Source organism: Natator depressus, chromosome 21, assembly GCF_965152275.1.
Source record: "Natator depressus isolate rNatDep1 chromosome 21, rNatDep2.hap1, whole genome shotgun sequence".
NCBI lineage: Eukaryota > Metazoa > Chordata > Testudines > Cheloniidae > Natator > Natator depressus.
In genome coordinates, this window is record NC_134254.1 from 18,064,149 (window position 1) to 18,083,939 (window position 19,791).

The following is a 19,791-nucleotide window of genomic DNA, read 5'->3' on the forward strand; positions in this document are numbered from 1 at the left end:
ATTTGATAGCAGCCTTCAGCTAGCTGAAGGAGGGTTCCAAAGAGGATGGAGCTAGGCTGTTCTCAGTGGTGGCAGATGACAGAACAAGGAGCAATGGTCTCAAGTTGCAGTGTGGGAGGTCTAGGTTGGATATTAGGAAACACTATTTCACTAGGAGGGTGGTGAAGCACTGGAATGGGTTACCTAGGGAGGTGGTGGAATCTCCCTCCTTCGAGGTTTTTAAGGCCTGGCTTGACAAAGCCCTGGCTGGGATGATTTAGCTGGGGTTGGTCCTGTTTGAGCAGGGGGTTGGACTAGATGACCTCCTGAGGTCTCTTCCAACCCTAATCTTCTATGATTCTTCTATGACTTCTATTGGCAAATATCTCCAGTGGCTGGAGATGGGGCACTAGATGAAGAGGAGGGCTCTGAGTTACTACAGAGAATTCTTTCCCAGGTATCTGTGTGTTGGGTCTTGCCCACATGTTTCGGGTCTAATTCAGTGGTGTCCAAACTTTTCCTGTTGTGCCCTCTCTTACCAGTATTGGAATCTGTCTGTGGCATGTGTCCCTTCCCCTTCCCCCCCATTACTGCACAGCCAAGGCTTCCTCAGCATAGGAGTTTGGGCTGAAGGCAGAGCTGGAGGTGTGGGTGAGGAGCTGGGTTTCGAGGCAGAGCTGGCCTGGGGGTGGAGAAGGAGTGAGGGCAGAGCTTGGCTGAGGGCAAAGGAGGGCAGAGTGGAACTGCAGCTGGATCTGGGCTGGGGGAAGAGCGGAGGTGTGGCTGGAGCTGATCTGAGAGCAGAGCGGGACTGGGTGGCGCTCCCTCCCCGGCCCTTGTGGGGGCTGGCCTGGGCCGTGCTGCGTGTCTCCCCAAATGTTCGTCCAGGACACACCCCACAGTTTGGGGACCACTGGTCTACCTGATCACCATATTTGGGATCAGAAAGGAATTTTAATCCAGATCTGATTAGCAAGGGTTTTTCATCTTCCTCTGTAGTGTGGCGACTGATCACTTGCTAGTTTGAACTAGAATAAACTGTAAATTGAAGTCTCCAAATCAAGGTTTGAGGAGTTCAGTAACTCAGCCAGAGGTTACGGGCCTTTTACAGAAATGGGTGGGTGAGGTTGCTGTGAAGTGTAGGTCAGACGTAATGATCATGATGGTTCCTTGTAGCCCTAAAGCAGGGGTGGGGAACCTATGGCCCACAGGCCGGATCTGGGCCATGGGTTAATTTAATCTGGTGCCCCCACGAGGGGCTGGAGCTGTGAGCACAAGATGGCCCCACTGCGGGTGGAAGCCCCAAGCCTCCACCACCTTCCCCCCGAGCGGGTAAGTGGCCCATTATTATTATTATTATTTATTATTATTATTATTATTTCCTGTGGGTCAATGGCCCATGACAGAAAAAAGGTTCCCCACCCCTGCCTTAAAGTCTATGAGGACAGCTGGTTGTCATGAGAGGCTGAGCTACCAAGGAGTCATGATCCTGGGGAGCCAGTGCTCCCCGAGCTTGCAGGCGCCTGGTGCATTTAGTGAGCTGTGGAGAAGTTGGAAGCCCCACTGAACAGCAGCCCACCAGATGCTCCTGGCTCTCAACTCCCCATTAGCCTGCCAAGATGTCAGGAAATCTGACAGTTTTCCAATGCACTTTCATGGAAATTGAATAGTCTCTGTGACATATTTTAGATTTTGGTGAATGTGCCACATTCTCTGATGGAAATATGTTCCACTGGAGAATTTCAGACCAGCTCCAATATATAAACATTAACAGATTAATCAGATTTCCCTTTTTAAAAAACAAAACAAAACACAGCCTTCATAATTTTACATTTTATTTTCACCATTGTACTGAATGAAATAACAAATCATATTGTGAGTTACATGTTCAAGCAGATACTGTTACAGTGGTTACAGCTAACAACTGTTCATTATTTTGTTTCTACAGCAAAGTTAAAGTAATGCACTCTTTTCACTCTAGCCCAGAAAAGGCACTACACAATTTTGTGTGAGGTGGAATTTTGTTAGTGGTGTAGAGAAAATTAAGTAATCACAATTGTGCCTGTATTTTAGTGTTTGCAGAAGCCAGACCTCACCAGTGATACAAAGGACAAGGAATACAAACCCCACGATATTCCCCAGAGACAGTCTGTTCAGCCATCTGAAACTTGTCCCCCTGCACGCCGAGCAAAACGTATGAGAGCGGAGGTGAGAGAATATATAAATGTTGGGCATCTTAATTTGAAAACCATAATGCAGTAGTCATTTTCCAGCCAGGAAGGCACAAACCATTAACTCTGGGGAGCTAATTTAGCTTTTTATTCACAGTAATAAATTTAACCGGTTATTAAACCTGTTCATGAGGAGTTATTCTGGTTAACTCAATGTATCAGCACTCTTATTACTGAATCAGAGTGCCTTATTCTGAATTAGGTTAAACAGTGATTAAACTGGCTTGATTCTTGCTTAACTTGATTTATCTTAATTTGGTAATTCACCAATTCAAGCTAAACCAAATTCAGTAAGAGTTAAACCTACATTAAACTGATGCAACTTTCCTTGGGGTCTGTCCATCCTGTGCACTTAACGAAGCAGTTGTTAAGTGGAAAGTGTATGTGGAAAAAGTAGCATGTGATTATGTAATTAAGGACTATTTGAAAATGCATATGCAGAAGGGGACCAAATTAAGATTGTACAGGCATCATTAATACAGTTAATTCCTAACTTCTGAGTGCCTGATTTTGCAAGGTTAATGTTCTTTGAATGTAGTTTTTTGTATGTAATTATAATATACGTAGGACTAAACCTCAGTTGGTAAATAAAACATTTTAAAAGAAAAAGTTAAGAGCTAAGAAAACTGTGATGACAACTGTAGGCCTTTTCTGAACAGTGCAGAATTGGAAATTTGGTAAAAAAGAAAAAGAAAAAAGAAAAAAAAAAGGTCTGCCTAAAGACAATAGGAAGAATTAATGACAGAGGAATTAATGTGAGTTAAATGTCTAAGATAGAAGCACCTGACAGAAACAAAGTAAATTGCAGAGAAAATACCAGCCTGAGAGATTTCTCTGGGGAAGAGGAATATATTCTCAGTTACCTGATTACATTGTAGACGTGTGCAGAGTTTGAATTACTGCTTTAGCTAATATATGATGATCTCAGGGTTAGGAGACCAAATAAAGGAAAAAGCAAGTTGGCTGTGCTAAATAGCTCTTATAAGATATTAAAAAATTTAATATAATTCTAAATAACAATTGGGTTTCTACACAAAATACAGGGGTTAAATCCTAGAAATTAGAGCAGTGAAATATTAACGAGGTTTACTTACTCCATTGTCCCAGATGAGGGTCTAGTGCTTGTATTCTCAAGCTTTTTGTCCAGCATATTTCAAAATATCTTAGCTGATAATTAGAGAGGCAAGGTGGTGAGGTAATATCTTTTATTGGACCAACTTCTGCTGGTGTGAGAGACAAGCTTTGATAATTGGTTTTACCACTTCTTTTGCTTTAAGGGTCTGTGAACTAGGAGCTGTGTCTGCAGAGCCTGGGCTGGCTGACGTTCCCACAATGCCACTAGGAGGCCATGCAGAGCTACAGCTGGGGTGCACTGTGGAAAGTAGGTGCCACAGGAAGTACCCCCCAAGGGATCCAATGGCTGCAAGTTGGAGAGACAAAAATTCAGACTGGAAATAGGGCATAAATGTTTGACAGTAAGGGTAATTAACTGTTGGAACAATTCATCAAGGGTCATGGTAGATTATCCATCACTGGCCATTTTTAAATCAAGATTGGATTTTTTTAATTTACATCTAGTCTAGTTAAAAAGAATTATTTTGGGGAAGTTCTATGGCTTGTGTTTATACAGGAGGTCAGACTAGATGATCACAATGGTCCCTTTTGGAATCTACTGATCTGTTCTTTGGAAGGGGTCTGGTTTGTTGGGAGAGTATAATTGCTAATACTTAGGTTTTATACCATAGACAAGTGTAGAGGACTTGACAGGTGATTCAATATAGGGGCTCTCAATTTGAGATAATTCTAAGGGACTTGATTTTCTGAAAGTGCTGAGCACCAGTTTCTGAAAATTTTCAGATGTCTCAAGTTGGATATCCAAAAATGGAGGCACGTAAAATCACACAGTCAGTTCTGAAAATCTCAGCCAGAAATTTCACAGCAGCTGGCCCAGGACTATGAAATACTAACTTAATTACATTCAGGGCTAAATGTAATTCTTACCTGTAATTATTCAGGACTAAATGTAATTATTAGCTGTTCTACTTATTCTTCATGTATACCTTCCTACAACAGCAGCCTTATTCTAATTATTGAGGGAGAGGAAGCAATCCATGTATTAAATTTGCCGGACACTTTCTATTAAAAAAATGTTTGACTTTGGGAGGGGGCGGAGGGAGAGCGCTAGTTCCTTCATGGTTTGCAGAAGGACTTTGAAATTTAGCAGGGGAAAAGCCCTAGTATCAGGGAAATGCCTTTTGTCCCCATGAAAATCCATTGAGATTGAGTCAAGTTATAAGGTACACAAAATTGCAGTTTCCCCTCTGTCTATGCTCACTGCAGCTTCTGTCTGGCTTGGTGACCAAAACGCTCAACATTGCACGAGCACTGCATGTGCACAGCCCTGGCATCCTGCCTTCAGCATGCCTCACAGACAGAGGCGATGGAACAGTTTTTATAGTGGTGGTGCTGAGAGCCATTGAACCAAACTATAAACCCTGTATATAATAGAAATAACTTCAAGCCAGGGGGTGTGGCAGCATCCTCCTTCCTCCTCCTCCCCCTCATTTCCAGCACCTATGCCCACAGAACTAAACCTCCTGAATGAAATGCGAAAAAAATGATACTTTTGCTGCTGTTTCTTCCCCCTCCTCCATCATACTACCTTTGGCTCAGATAAAGTGCTTTGGGCTGGGAACCAGGAGACTGTTGTTATTGAGAAAGGCACTGTGTCCTACCGAAAGGTTAAACAATGGGAATAAATCCAGATTTTTAATATGGCAGACACAAATTTCACTCCCACTTTAAAAAAACAACAACATTTATAAGAATATTTAGCTTTCAAAATGAAGCACTCAAAAGCTACTGAAGGCCAGAATTCAAGTTGCCAGTAGACCCTTAATTCTGCCCCCATGTAAATATGCATAGATAATATGATCACATACTACTGTTTTTACACAGAAGTTTTGCTACATTCACTGCATGGGATGGACTGTATCAGGGGATTAACTGGGGTTGTGTAGTGAATGAGACTTCTTGCTAGAAGTTGGCCAGTGAATAAGTCAGGGAACTGCAGGAACAGAGGATAGTTTGATGCTTGAAGCCTGTAAGGTGGGAGGGTCCCAGAGCTCAGTCTGCAGCCTGAGCCTGACTGGTCTACACTGCAATTAGCCTGAGCCCTACAGCCTTGAGTCAGCAGGCATGGGCCAGGTACAGGTGTCTAATTGCAGTGTAGATGTACCCAGGAAGTCCTGAGTTACAGTTCTGGCTCTGTCACTGATTCAGTGGGTAGCTTTGAGCAAGTCACTCTGCCTTTTGTCTCACTTTTTCCACCTGTAAAATTAGGGTGGTAATACTTTTCTACCTCACAGAGGTGGTATATAATATTGGGTAATATTTGTACAGTGCTTTGAACATACAAAATGCTATAAAAATGCTAAGTACTCAGAAAAATCAGGGCACGGATGTCTCAATTTAGGTGCCTAGTTGTTGATCCACTTAAAATTAGTGGATATTTTTGCAAATTATGGCCTTAATCTCTCTATGCAGAAGTTCCCTATCTATAAAAATGGGGATAATACTCTGCTATCTCAGAGGGGAGTGTTTAAAATAAATTCATTACTATATATAAGTCAATCAGATTCTGTAGTGATCTGTGATTAAAGTCTCATTAGGAAATTTAATTCCATGTTCCGTACAGGTTTTGGATGATTTTCAGTAAATAAAATGAGGCCACGCACTGAAGATAGAGCATCATCTATCCTGGGCCCTAAAGGAGGCAGAAGTACTTTGGGGAAAATATAGTATGCAATCATGTACAACATTTTCAGAAGCACTGAAGTCCCATTTCCAAAAGGGATTAGGAACCTAAATCCCTTTTTAAAACAGCATATAGGCTCTTGCATTATTTAAGTGCTTTTGAAAATTTTACTCTGTATCATGTGTACCCAGAAGGGGGTAGAATTAAAATCTCACAAGGCAACCTTAATTCTTCCATTTTCTAACTTTGCAAAGCTTGATTTTGCAACTGTAATGACATTTCTAACACAGATTTTTGTATGTAAAGCTTTTTCAAAAAGCTAGGTTAAAGGAAATAAAAAACTAAATTTAGTAGGTAAAGTACTGAGGAATTAACCAATGCCAGGATTAATTTACCTTATCTGTAAAATGCAATGAGAAGGGACCAGACTGATGCTTGCCTGCATCTTATGATTGATAGTACGAGGCCTTGCACAATAATCAGGGTTTTGAAGTGCACAGAATTATTACCATTCTTTGGAAGAAGTGAGACTGAAGTACATGGTCTAGCCCTGTGCACCTTCCTATAGGCCAGTGGATATTTTTAGGGGAGGAGCAGAAGTAGGAGTAGGAAAATTAGTTTTGCCTATATCTGTCCTGTGTGGCTCTCTGGCTGTGTGCCAGTTGAGCGATATGAGCGAGTAAATAAGTGTATGTGCAAATAACAATTTTCCTTGGTTTACAACCTGCTCAAATCTGGGTGGATTTACTTGGGACAGCAAAAGACATACCTCTAGCCTCAGGATTTATTCCCTTGCCAAATTTCTTCTTCTTACTTTTACCCACGGGTATATTAGAACATGCATTCAGACTTTCAACTTTTTTTTCATAATCATTGAGATATACCTATTTTTTCAGCAACCTCATTCTTGAAAATGGCTAAACCATTTTTGCTTAAACTTTAAACAAAGAAAAAAAGAAAACCTGAGATGGATACCAACCACTGAATTGTGTATTGCATAATGTTGAAGTTTCTTCCTGTTTTAAGTTGCTTCTAAAACTGATCATAATAGAAACTGTTAGGTAATATTAAGTTGTGTGTACTCGAGAGTTGAAGAGATATTGCAGTAGTGGGGCACACACGAGAAGTTTATGGAAGATGTATAGACTGATTTGTAAATAATTACAATACTAGCTCTATGAGCTTGTGTTGCAGGAGGATTGTAAAATATGTGAGTATGGGAATATCACAAGATGAGACTCCTATGAAATTTATAAATACAGATCTTCCATTTCCAAGTGTTATCAGATCCCCACTCTTGGAATTCTGTCATGATAAACTAGTGAGAAAAAAGGTTGACCCCCTTCTTCAAGTCTGGAGCAAAAGAAGTGGAAAGGGAGAGGTATATCTATTCCAAAAAGAGCTGAAAGTTTTCATCCCTTTATGGACTTTAAGGGCTCACAAAAAGTTCATTTGCCAATTTAATTTCAAGATGATTACCTTGGCCTCAGCCACAACTTCCTTAAAACCTTGGTTACGTCCACATATCCATTAGGCTCTCATCAAGTATTTCCATTTCTGCATCTGTGAAGATTATTGCAGTTAGTTTTACCTTTTGGCCTGTGTACTGCACCAGTGGTCATTACCAAGTGCTTGTGGCAGTGGAAGCACAACTAAGAAGTCAAGGCGACCATGTCTTTTCATTTCTCAGCAATTTTCTGATAATGGTTGAATCACTGCAGGAAATTTGGTTTAAACCTGGGAGAAAACCATATTGATGTGACCAGACTGAAATGCAACATGTAGTTTTGATGTTTACAGTTATAAAAAGATTCCCCCCAGATTCAAGTACTCCTGTTCTTTTTTTAGAGAACAGCTACAAATTTTTTTTCAAGGTCTGGAAAACATACCTTTTAAAATGAGATTTTAGAGTTTCTATTCATGGATTCTAAGACCAGAAGGGACAATTGTGATTATCTAGTCCGATCTGTATGACACAGGCACAGAACTTCCCCAAAATAATTCTTAGAACAGAGCTTTTAGAAAAACATCCAATATTGATTTAAAAGTTGTCATTGATGGAGAATCTACCACAACTCTTTTTCAATTGTTCCAGTGGTTAATTTATGGTGTTAAAAATGTACACCATAATTCCAGTCTGAATTTGTCTAGTTTTACCTTTCAGCCATTGGATTGTGTTCTGTCTTTCTCCGCTAGCTTGAAGAGCCCATTAATTAAATATTTGTTCCCAAGGTAGGTACTTAGACTGTAATCAAGTCACACCTTAACTTTCTCTTTGTTAGACTCAAGGAGTTCAATCTATTTAGCTTATCACTATAAAGCATGTTTTCAAATCCTTTAATTGCTCTCATGGCTCTTCTTTGAAGTCTCTCCAGTTTATCCACATCCTTCTTTAATTGTGGACACCAGAATTGGACACAGTATTCTAGCAGCAGTTACACCAGTGCCAAATATAGAGGGAAAATAACCTCTGTACTGATACTTGGGATTCCCCTCTTCAGGTATCCAAGGATCACATTAGCCTTTTTGGGTACATCACCACATTGGGAGCTCATGTTCAGCTGATTATGTACCACAATACTCCAACCTTTTTCAGAGTCACTGCTTCCCAGGATAGAGTCCCCCATGCTGTAAGTGTGGCGTACATTCCTTGTTCCTAGATGTATTTATTTACATTTAGCCATATTAAAACACACATTGTTTGCTTGTGCTCAGCTTACAAAGTGATCCAGCTTGCTCTGTATTAGTGACTTGTCCTTTTCATTATTTATCATTCCTCAAATTTTAGGGTCATCTGTAAACTTAATCAGTGGTGATTTCATGTTTTCTTCCAGCTCATTGATAAAAAAGTTAAATAATATAGGGCAAAGGACTGATCCCTACAGGGAAAAACTAGAAACACATCTGTTTAATGATGTTTTCTCATTTACAATTACACTTTGAGACTGATCGATTACCCATCTTTTAATCCATTTAGTATATGCCATGTTAATTTTATATTGTTTAGTTTTTCAATCAAAATGTCAAACTGGGTCAGGATACCAGGAAGTCTGGGTCAGTGCCAAATTACAGACTGCAGCTGAATAATGAAGTCTAGGACAAACCAGGGTCAGAAGCCAGAGTTTAGGGACTATCGCAAGCAGGTCTGGAGTAGAATCAGGCAGCTGTGTTGTCACTCAAGACAGCTCCCCATCATGAATTCCTGGTTTATATATTGGTATTGGTCAGTGAGTGGGCTGTGAGGGGCCGCCACTCAGACCCTGCTGGGCAATACTTCCTGCTGAGCTTACCTTTGTGGAGATTTGGAGAGCTTTTACTTGGTGCTTAGTCCACCTTTCCATGCAGCATTGCTTTCTTGATGTGGTGTGAGGTTGGAGGCCTGTTTCAGTAGAGCGGTCCTTCAGTCTTTTAGATGTTAGCTTTCTTGATCCTCCCAAGAGTGGAGATATGTAGTGATAGTACCGGAAGGACTAAGAAGAGTTACTTGCTTGTAGCATAAGTATTTCAGATAGGTTATTGATTCAGATGAATGCTCCACACCCTTCATCCCCACTTATTCAGAGCCTAAACAGCCGTTGAGGAGGTGGAAGGAACTGATGATGAGGGCCCTTCAGGTGGCCTTTCAACGGAGCATTACACAGCTTTTGGCAGAGGCCACATGGTCTCCAAGGGTCAGTTTTTCAGAAGGTTCTGGTCTTTCGAGTGGGCGGGTATATGTTGAGAGTGTGGGTCTGTACTGATCTATTTCAGCTATAGGTAAGTAAGTCGTCTTTACCTCTGAACAATGTAGTTTGTAATGAAGAGTATCTGGGTTACAAATATAACACGCAAACCTCAACTCTTCGGTTCTGAATATCATGTTCAATTACTGAATATGACCATTTATTTTTAAGGCTACTAATATTAAAATGGAGTCAGATGAAACCCCAGAAGCCAAAACTCATAATTTGAGGCGCAGAATGGGATGTACACCTGCAAATGGTAAGTGGGTCAATGGGGGACGAAACAAAATACGAATGTGACCCTGCTGCTTGTGGCAGCTTTCCCTTAGTCTGACATTGTGCTGCTTGAGCAGATGTATGGAGGTGGGGGTGGGGTTGTTAGAAAGCAATATGAAGAGCTTCCTTTCTCAGAGACTCCTTTTGGTACCTGTTTAGTTTTTTGTGATATTATCTTGGGGCAGTTGCCATTGCAAGTAAATAAAGTATGAAAATCATCATAGGACATTATAGTGTTGTTTGTTTTCTGCCCCAGTGAAATGTCCCATTAAAGAATAATCCAACCACGTCTATGAACCTGAAATTTCATTCAAGTCTTTTTTTTTGGGGGGGGGGGGTCACTGAAACTATTTAAAATATCAGTGCTAAATAAACCATATGTTTAGAGCGGCCTGCATCTGTTTATGATCCCATGCTTGTTTTATCCTGATAATACCAGGCTTTCCAGGTAGGAGTTCAAGTGCTGCCTAAAGTTACATGAAAATATGTTTGGTGTCCTTTGTGTCCATATTACACAACCCCCACAAAATCTGGCACCATTGTCAGTCTTTGCACAGAGACCTAAAGATGAGCATAGCCACTGCAGTAGCCATATCTCAATAGGAACAGATTCACTCATAAAAAGATCCCCTTCAAATGTATATAATGATATGATAACACATGCTTCAAGTACTGCTTATGCTGTGAAATATTTGTTAAACCCAGTAATAGTCTAATTTTCTTTTCCTGTATCAGAGAAGGAAATGCCTGGCACAGTGAAACGAGAACCTGCCGAGAAAAGAGAACAAAGAGACTTGGAGAGAGAGAAATCAAAAGGGCGCTCTAAAAAAAGCACTAATGCAGTGAGTACTCCCTGCCCTTCTGGCACTTAATTCTTAATTGCAGACAGTCCTGGATTAGAGCTGGGCACGTAGTATATAGCATAGGTAGTGGGAATGGGAGTTTCCTGAATTCCTCGACATAGGTACCATCAGGATTTCATGTCATAAGCAGGAAATAACAAAGTAATTTCATTTCACCCTGTTTCAACTGAAATCATTTCTATCCTTCCCCACCGTACTGCCTTAAAATAGCAACTCTGATAGAACAGTCAAAAGAAATGTGGTTCTTCTCAGGGCTTCCTCACTCTGGATATGGGTTGATCTGCTGATCTTTCCCTTGGTAGATGTACCAGTTAGAAAGGAGATGTAATAAGAGTTTTGGCACCCAGCTTTCTAGCAGACCCACCTCTTATTCCACTGTTTGAACTCTAACTCAGATGCTCTACTTGGTTCAACATAGCAGATACTTCTCCTAAAAAGCAAAGGAAAGGGAGACTTTTACTTGTGGAGAAGACAATATACAGGCCCTTTCAGCCCTTCCCGCTGCCTGGATCCTTCTCACACACATACCCTTTTACTAGGCAGGAGGGAGAGGAATGCGCAGTTACTGGAAGACAGGATTGCACCAGACCCTAGAGGCACAAAATAAAGGGCACTGGGAGTCCTATTCTGTTCTCAATTGTCTTGCAGCAGTACTGCTGTTGTCCCCTGTTTAAGCAAGGCCGTAAATAGTAACATTTTTTTCCTACCACTATCTAAGTTCCTGCTTCTGTTCACCAGACTTCATTGCTCTCCTTCCTCTACCTCCAAAAAACTCCCCCCTACTCTCCTTCAGGTGCCCCTGCGAATCTTCGGAGTACCTGCTCCCCCTTCTGTGGATCTCCTAGATGATGTGGGTGGAGCTCTCATGACACAGCACTGAAGGCCTGCCCCCTCCAAAAGCAAATGGATCTGCTTAGAAAGCTGGTGCCTTCCTGGTGAAGGGCTCGGGTACAGTCCACTAACTCTGAGGAAGAAGGGGGATGCTCCCATAACCAGAATTCCCCTGTTTTCTGATGGCTGCTCCAGGCAGTTGGCCTCAGATGTTGAAGTGTCTGCGCACAGACCAGTCTGAAAGTAAAGAGCAGTACTAAGAACAAAATTGAGTCTCTTTATTTAGCAAAACAGATTGGTCAGGCTTCAACACTTTTGGTGGTGATTTCTTAATTTCAAAGGGATTTATAAAAAGAAAAGGAGTACTTGTGGCACCTTAGAGACTAACCAATTTATTTGAGCATAAGCTTTCGTGAGCTACAGCTCACTTCATCGGATGCACATCACATGTGCATCACATCTGAAGAAGTGGGTTTTTTACCCACGAAAGCTTATGCCCAAGTAAATCTGTTAGTCTTTAAGGTGCCACTGGACTCCTTGTTGTTTTTGTGGATACAGACTAACACGGCTACCCCTCTGATACTTTCTACCACAAAGGAGAACAAAGTTAATATTCGCTGTCTCTGATCTTTTATGGAAAGAAAATAAAAATAAACACAGGTAAATGTGACAAATGACTTAGTTACCAAAATGATCTCTTGCCATGAACTGCTTAAAGCACTTAAATTCCCACTTTGGTAATTTCTTGTTACAGGTGGATTTGTACGTATGTCTCTTATGTGGCAGTGGTAATGATGAAGACCGTCTCCTGTTGTGTGATGGCTGTGATGACAGTTACCATACTTTTTGTTTAATTCCACCCCTTCATGATGTTCCCAAAGGGGACTGGAGGTGTCCCCAGTGTCTGGCTCAGGTAAACTGAGAAATCAGGCTGAAATGTGTTTCTGTTCTCTCCTGGCTTCTAATGATCAGAACTTCAGAACTGCAATTTATTATGATGAAAATAGTCCTGTAAAATGGGTGGTAGAAGATGAAACTGAAACAAGGACTGGGTACATTTCAGATTGTTAGACATTACAACATATGCTGGGCCCCAAATTTGATCTACTTTAGTAGTATTAAAATCACTGAGAAAGGATGCTTTGGCTTTTAGATAGCTTTTTACATAATTAAATTTTACCACTATGTCATTGGGGTTTTCAACGTAGACAAGTTTTGTGGTGTTTTCTGCTTTGCTATAGCAGAGGAAGCAGAATTTGCTGTAATCTAGCTATGCTGATCTCACCAGTGATTCATGCTGATTCACAAACAAATATTGTTGTGGTGTGGTGGATTAAACTCAGAGCTGATAGGCACGATGGGTTCTATTTCTGACTCTTCCAATGGCTACCTGTGTGATCCTGGGTGAGTCATTTCAATCAAGTGCCCCAGTTTTCCCCTGTTTGTAAAATGGGGATAATACTGATCCATCTTTGTAAAGTACTTTAAAGTCTGTTTGAAAAGCACTAAAGTGCAAAATGTCTTATTTTTAACTATTGGTAGAAATAACCATATTTTAATTGCAGGAGTGTAATAAACCACAGGAAGCATTTGGTTTTGAACAAGCAGCAAGAGACTACACACTTCGCACATTTGGAGAAATGGCTGATGCATTCAAGTCAGACTATTTTAACATGCCAGTACATGTATGTTCATGTGCTTACTATGCTATAATACAGATTTCAGTTTTTGTGCTTATTAAAGTATTAAACTTGGAGTGGTGAAGAATCCTGAGTTTTGAATGTGAACAAATCCAAGTGGGAAAGCTCTTATTTAAATATTACGTTAATTTGTAAAGGCTTCTGTTCTTTGTTAGTATTTTGGTTTCTATCCCACACATTTCTGGTTTCCGCCACCATCCAAAAATATATTCCTCCTTAAACTCCTGCCCCAAATGTCACTCATTACTGAAGGCAAAAGGCAACATTTGATGTAGTTTTTTGAGCTTTACAATACCAACATTTTGCTGTGTTGGTTTAGTTTTATATAATTGCACTAATAAGTAACTTCCACTATGAAGTTGAGAAAGTAACTGTTAACTGAGAGGGTGAAGTGGGAGAGAAGAAAGAGAGCGTGTGAACACCTGGTGTAACCAATGGTACTCAGGTTTGTTTCTGACTCTAGTTAAAGTCCCTGTGACATGATGGGAAAATATTTTAAGCTTGTGAACTTCCTCCTTGAATTTACTACTTCTGTATATCTCATGTGTTTGGTACCTTTGGTTACTCTACATCCATAAGCACTGTGAGAAGTGCAACCTTCTGTGTGGGCTTATATTTTCTCTTTCTCATGTTTCATACCCAGATGGTTCCCACAGAGCTGGTTGAAAAAGAGTTTTGGCGACTTGTGAGCACCATTGAAGAGGATGTCACAGTGGAATATGGGGCTGATATTGCTTCAAAGGAGTTTGGCAGTGGCTTTCCAGTTAGAGATAGGAAAATTAAGCTTAGGCCAGAAGAAGAGGTAAGTCTTGATTTGCTCTGAGTGCATACTTCCATTTCATGGTTTTACAAAATACAAGTCTTGTGTTGAATGATTTTTCAGTTTAAAGAAACCTATTGTAATTCTGTATTACAGTGTATTCCTGCTGTATGTGTGACTGGCACAGTTTTGACAAAGGGAAATGGTATTGCAGTCTTGGAGGACTAAAATTATATATGAGCAGACTTTTAAAATGACACATGTGCATCTTAGAAGTTGACAGCTTCCAAATTATATTTCTTGAAAGAGCAGCCTAATTTTAATGCAGCGATTGCTAACACACAGATTTTCTTTGAGAAGCATGTGCATTGGATGTTAAAGTTCTTGTTATTTTATTGATCTTATTTGTATGTTTTTCAATCTAAAAAGACTAATTTCTTCTATCAGAAGTAGCCCTCGGAAAAGTTTTGCTGCCTTCTTTGATTGCTTATCTATATGTGATCCATGTCTAACATGCATATGCTCCATGTGCTAGAGATTGGAATGCTTTAGCCAGCAGTGTCTGTTGGTTGCACCCACTCCCTGCGTAGTCTCAAGCTCCCTCTTCTCTTGAAGGTATAAAAGGGAGCAGAGCATCCAACCAAGCCTCGGTTCCTTTCACTGCTTTAAGCTGTGAGATGGAGCTGGTTGGCCATGTCCCATCTTGGCCACTCCCATATTAGTTTATCTGTAAGTAGCTTAGTTTGTGGTAGTTAGGTTACATCATCGTTTCCTTAATAGGTTTTTTGTTTTTGTTTTGTTTTTCCAGTGCTTAAAATTCCTGAGGGTTTTAAATTTTTTGTCATTTGGGGCTGCTATGAGCCTTAATGAAACTTCCTCTAATAGTCTTTATTGTGTGGGTGAAGGAAATGTTAGGGAAAATGTAAGGATTGGAAGTCCCTTACCAGGCTCAATCCAAAGAATCATAGAATTACAGAAGATTAGGATTGGAAGAGACCTCAGGAGGTCATCTAGTCCAACCCCCTGCTCAAAGCAGGACCAACGCCAACTAAATCATCCCAGCCAGGGCTTTGTCAAGCCAGGCCTTAAAAACCTCAAAGGAGGGAGATTCCACCACCTCCCTAGGTAACCCATTCCAGTGCTTCACCACCCTCCTAATGAAATAGTGTTTCCTAATATCCAACCTAGACCTCCCACACTGCAACTTGAGACCATTGCTCCTTGTTCTGTCATCTGCCGCCACTGAGAACAGCCTAGCTACATCCTCTTTGGAACTCCCCTTCAGGTAGTTGAAGGCTGCTATCAAATTCCCCTTCACTCTTCTCTTCTGCAGACTAAATAAGCCCAGTTCCCTCAGCCTCTCCTCATGAGTCATGTGCCCCAGCCCCCTAATTGTTTTCATTGCCGTCCGCTGGACTCTCTCCAATTTGTCCACATCCTTTCTGTAGTGGGGAGCCCAAAACTGGATGCAGTACTCAAGATGTGGCCTCACCAGTGCCGAATAGAGGGGAATAATCACTTCCCTCAATCTGCTGACAATGCTCCTACTAATGCAGCCCAATATGCCGTTAGCCTTCTTGGCAACAAGGGTACACAGTTGACTCATATCCAGCTTCTCGTCCACTGTAATCCCCAGATCCTTTTCATAGAATCATAGAGTATCAGGGCCGGAAGGGATTTCAGGAGGTCATCTAATCCTACCGCCTGCTCAAAGCAGGACCAATCCCCAACTAAATCATCCCAGCCAGGGCTTTGTCAAACCTGACCGTAAAAACCTCAAAGGAAGGAAATTCCACCACCTCCCTAGGTAACTCATTTCCCCGGATCCTCCTCCTTCCCTTTTTTAAAGATAGGCACTACATTAGCCTTTTTCCAGTCGTCCGGGATCTCCCCCTATCGCCATGAGTTTTCAAAGATAATGGCCAATGGCTCTGCAATCACATCCGCCAACTCCTGTAGCATTCTCAATGCATCGCATCCGGCCCCATGGACTTGTGCTCATCCAGCTTTTCTAAATAGTCCCAAACCACTTCTTTCTCCACAGAGGGCTGGTCACCTCCTCCCCATGCTGTGCTGCCCAGTGCAGCAGTCTGGGGGCTGATCTTGTTAGTGAAAACAGAGGCAAAAAAAGCATTGAGTACATTAGCTTTTTCCACATCCTCTGTCACTAGGTTGCCTCCCTCATTCAGTAAGGAGCCCACGCTTTCCTTGACTTTCTTCTTCTTGCTAACATACCTGAAGAAACCCTTCTTGTTACTCTTAACATCTCTTGCTGGCTGCAACTCCAGGTGTGATTTGGCCTTCCTGATTTCACTCCTGCATGCCTGAGCAATATATTTATACTCCTCCGTGGTCATTTGTCCAATCTTCCACTTCTTGTAAGCTTCTTTTTTTGTGTTCAAGATCAGCAAGGATTTCACTGTTAAGCCAAGCTGGTCGCCTGCCATATTTACTATTCTTTCTACACATCGGGATTGTTCGTTCTTGCAGTCTCAATAAGGTTTCTTTAAAATACAGCCAGCTCACCTGGACTCCATGCCTAGTTGGCAGCCGGTATCAAGTGGAGTGCCCCAAGGGTCGGTTCTGGGGCCGGTTTTGTTCAATATCTTCATAAATGATCTGGAGGATGGTGTGGATTGCACCCTCAGCAAGTTTGCAGATGACACTAAACTGGGAGGAGAGGTAGATACGCTGGAGGGTAGGGATAGGATACAGAGGGACCTAGACAAATTGGAGGATTGGGCCAAAAGAAATCTGATGAGGTTCAACAAGGACAAGTGCAGAGTCCTGCACTTAGGACGGAAGAACCCCATGCACCGCTACAGACTAGGGACCGAATGGCTAGGCAGCAGTTCTGCAGAGAAGGACCTAGGGGTTACAGTGGACGAGAAGCTGGATATGAGTCAACAGTGTGCCCTTGTTGCCAAGAAGGCCAATGGCATTTTGGGCTGTATAAGTAAGTGCATTGCCAGCAGATCAAGGGACGTGATTGTTCCCCTCTATTCAACACTGGTGAGGCCTCATCTGGAGTACTGTGTCCAGTTTTGGGCCCCACACTACAAGAAGGATGTGGAAAAATTGGAAAGAGTCCAGTGGAGGGCAACAAAAATGATTAGGGGACTGGAACACATGAGTTATGAGGAGAGGCTGAGGGAACTGGGGATGTTTAGTGTACGGAAGAGAAGAATGAGGGGGGATTTGATAGCTGCTTTCAACTACCTGAAAGGGGGTTCCAAAGAGGATGGATCTAGACTGTTCTCAGTGGTAGCAGATGACAGAACAAGGAATAATGGTCTCAAGTTGCAGTGGGAGAGATTTAGGTTGGATATTAGGAAAAACTTTTTCACTAGGAGGGTGGTGAAACAGTGGAATGCGTTACCTAGGGAGGTGGTGGAATCTCCTTCCTTAGAGGTTTTTAAGGTCAGGCTTGACAAAGCCCTGGCTGGGATGATTTAATTGGGGATTGGTCCTGCTTTGAGCAGGGGGTTGGACTAGATGACGTCCTGAGGTCCCTTCCAACCCTGATATTCTATGATTCTATGATTCCTTTCCCCCTCATGTTATTCTCCCAGGGGATCCTGCCCATCAGTTCCCTGAGGGAGTCAAAGTCTGCTTTTCTGAAGTCCAGGGTCCGTATTCTGCTGCTCTCCTTTCTTCCTTGTGTCAGGATCCTGAACTTTACTGTCTCATGGTCACAGGTTCCATCCACTTTTGCTTCCCCTACTAATTCTTCCCGGTTTGTGAGCAGCAGTTCAAGAAGAGCTCTGCCCCTAGTTGGTTCCTCCAGCACTTGCACCAGGAAATTGTCCCCTACACTTTCCAAAAACTTCCTGGATTGTCTGTGCACGGCTGTATTGCTCTCCCAGCAGATATCAGGGTGATTGAAGTCTCCCATGAGAACCGGGGCCTGCGATCTAGTAACTTCCGTTAGTTGCTGGAAGAAAGCCTCGTCCACCTCATTCCCCCGGTCCAGTGGTCTATAGCAGACTCCCACCACGACATCGCCCTTGTTGCTCACGCTTCTAAACTTAACCCAGAGACTCTCAGGTTTTTCTGCAGTTTCATACCGGAGCTCTGAGCAGTCATACTGCTCCCTTACATACAGTGCTACTCCCTGACCTTTTCTGCCCTGCCTGTCCTTCCTGAACAGTTTATATCCATCCATGACAGTACTCCAGTCATGTGAGTTATCCCACCAATTCTCTGTTATTCCAATCACATCATAATTCCTTGACTGTGCCAGGACTTCCAGTTCTCCCATCTTGTTTCCCAGGCTTCTTGCATTTGTATATAGGCACTTGAGATAAATCGCTGATTATCCCGCTTTCTCAGTATGTGGCAGGAGCCCTCCCCTCTTGCGCTCTCTTGCTCGTGCTTCCTCCCAGTATCCCACTTACCTCAGGGCTTTGGTCTCCTTCCCCCGGTGAACCTAGTTTAAAGCCCTCCTCACTAGGTTAGCCAGCCTGCTTGCGAAGATGCTCTTCCCTCTCTTTGTTAGGTGGAACCCGTCTCTGCCTAGCACTCCTCCTTCTTGGAACACCCATCCCATGGTCAAAGAATCCAAAGCCTTCTCTCCGACACCACCTGCGTAGCCATTCGTTGACTTCCACGATTCGACTGTCTCTACCCAGGCCTTTTCCCTCCATGGGGAGGATGGACGAGAACACCACTTGCGCCTCAAACTCCTTTATCCTTCTTCCCAGAGCCATGTAGTCTGCCGTGATCTGCTCAAGGTCATTCTTGGCAGTACCATTGGTGCCCACGTGGAGAAGCAGGAAGGGGTAGCGATCCGAGGGCTTGATGAGTCTCGGCAGTTTCTCCGTCATATCGTGAATCCTAGCTCCTGGCAAGCAGTAGACTTCTCGGTTTTCCCGGTCGGGGCAGCAGATAGATGAGTCTGTCCCCTCGAGGAGGGAGTCCCCGACCATCACCACCCGCGTCCTTCTCTTGGGAGCGGTGGTCGTGGAACCCCCATCCCTAGGACAGTGCATCTCATGCCTTCCAATCGGAGGAGTCTCTTTCTGCTCCCTCCCCTCAGATGTATCATCTAGTCCACCCTCTGCATTAGTACCTGTGGAGAGAACATGAAAACGGTTGCTTACCTGTATCTGCATTGCTGGAACATGGATGCTCCCGTTTCTTCTTCTGGAGGTTACATGCTGCCAAATTTCTTCACCGTCCTTCTGTCCCCGCTGTGCAGCCTGCTCTAAATCTTCAGAACGTTGTGTCCGTAGAAGCATATCCTGACATGTGTCAAGGAAATCTTCAGTTTTTCTTCTGCAATGCAGGGTCGATACCTGTTGCTCCAGACCTTGAACCTTCTCTTCCAATATGGAGACCAGCTTGCACTTTGTACAGACAAAGTCGCTTCTGTCCTGTGGAGGAAAGACAAACAAACAGAACTGCTGCTTAGCCAGTCAGAAAACAGGCTAAAACTTTTTCTCTTAAACAAATCAGTTAGGCCTGCTTCAGACCCTGAAGGGAGTCAGGATCCTCCCAGTCTGGGACAATTGTCAGCACAAATGACTTCTGCTGTGGCCTCAACCTCTGCTCAGGCAGATGGGAGTAAACGCTTTTTCCGAAAGGAGCTTAGGGATCAGTCCACAAATAAAACTGCTCCAAAAAAAAAAAAAAAAAAAAGAGGGAGACGTCCCCCACTGTCTTGCTCTTGA

General features: G+C 42.6%; 1 protein-coding gene across 6 annotated transcripts in view; it reads left to right on the plus strand.

The window, feature by feature from the left end:
- KDM5B (lysine demethylase 5B) overlaps nucleotides 1-19,791 on the plus strand; it is a 190,687-nt gene that overhangs the window by 66,479 nt on the left and 104,417 nt on the right. For 5 of the 6 annotated variants that reach the window (XM_074936220.1, XM_074936219.1, XM_074936218.1 and 2 more), the window contains 6 exons: nucleotides 2,053-2,187; nucleotides 9,861-9,948; nucleotides 10,701-10,807; nucleotides 12,414-12,572; nucleotides 13,225-13,344; nucleotides 14,003-14,161. In XM_074936220.1, the coding sequence (XP_074792321.1) occupies nucleotides 2,053-2,187; nucleotides 9,861-9,948; nucleotides 10,701-10,807; nucleotides 12,414-12,572; nucleotides 13,225-13,344; nucleotides 14,003-14,161 (768 nt within the window). Of the gene's footprint in view, nucleotides 1-2,052; nucleotides 2,188-8,479; nucleotides 8,598-9,860; nucleotides 9,949-10,700; nucleotides 10,808-12,413; nucleotides 12,573-13,224; nucleotides 13,345-14,002; nucleotides 14,162-19,791 lie in introns of those variants that run through there. The other variant, XM_074936223.1, reaches the window with a different exon arrangement.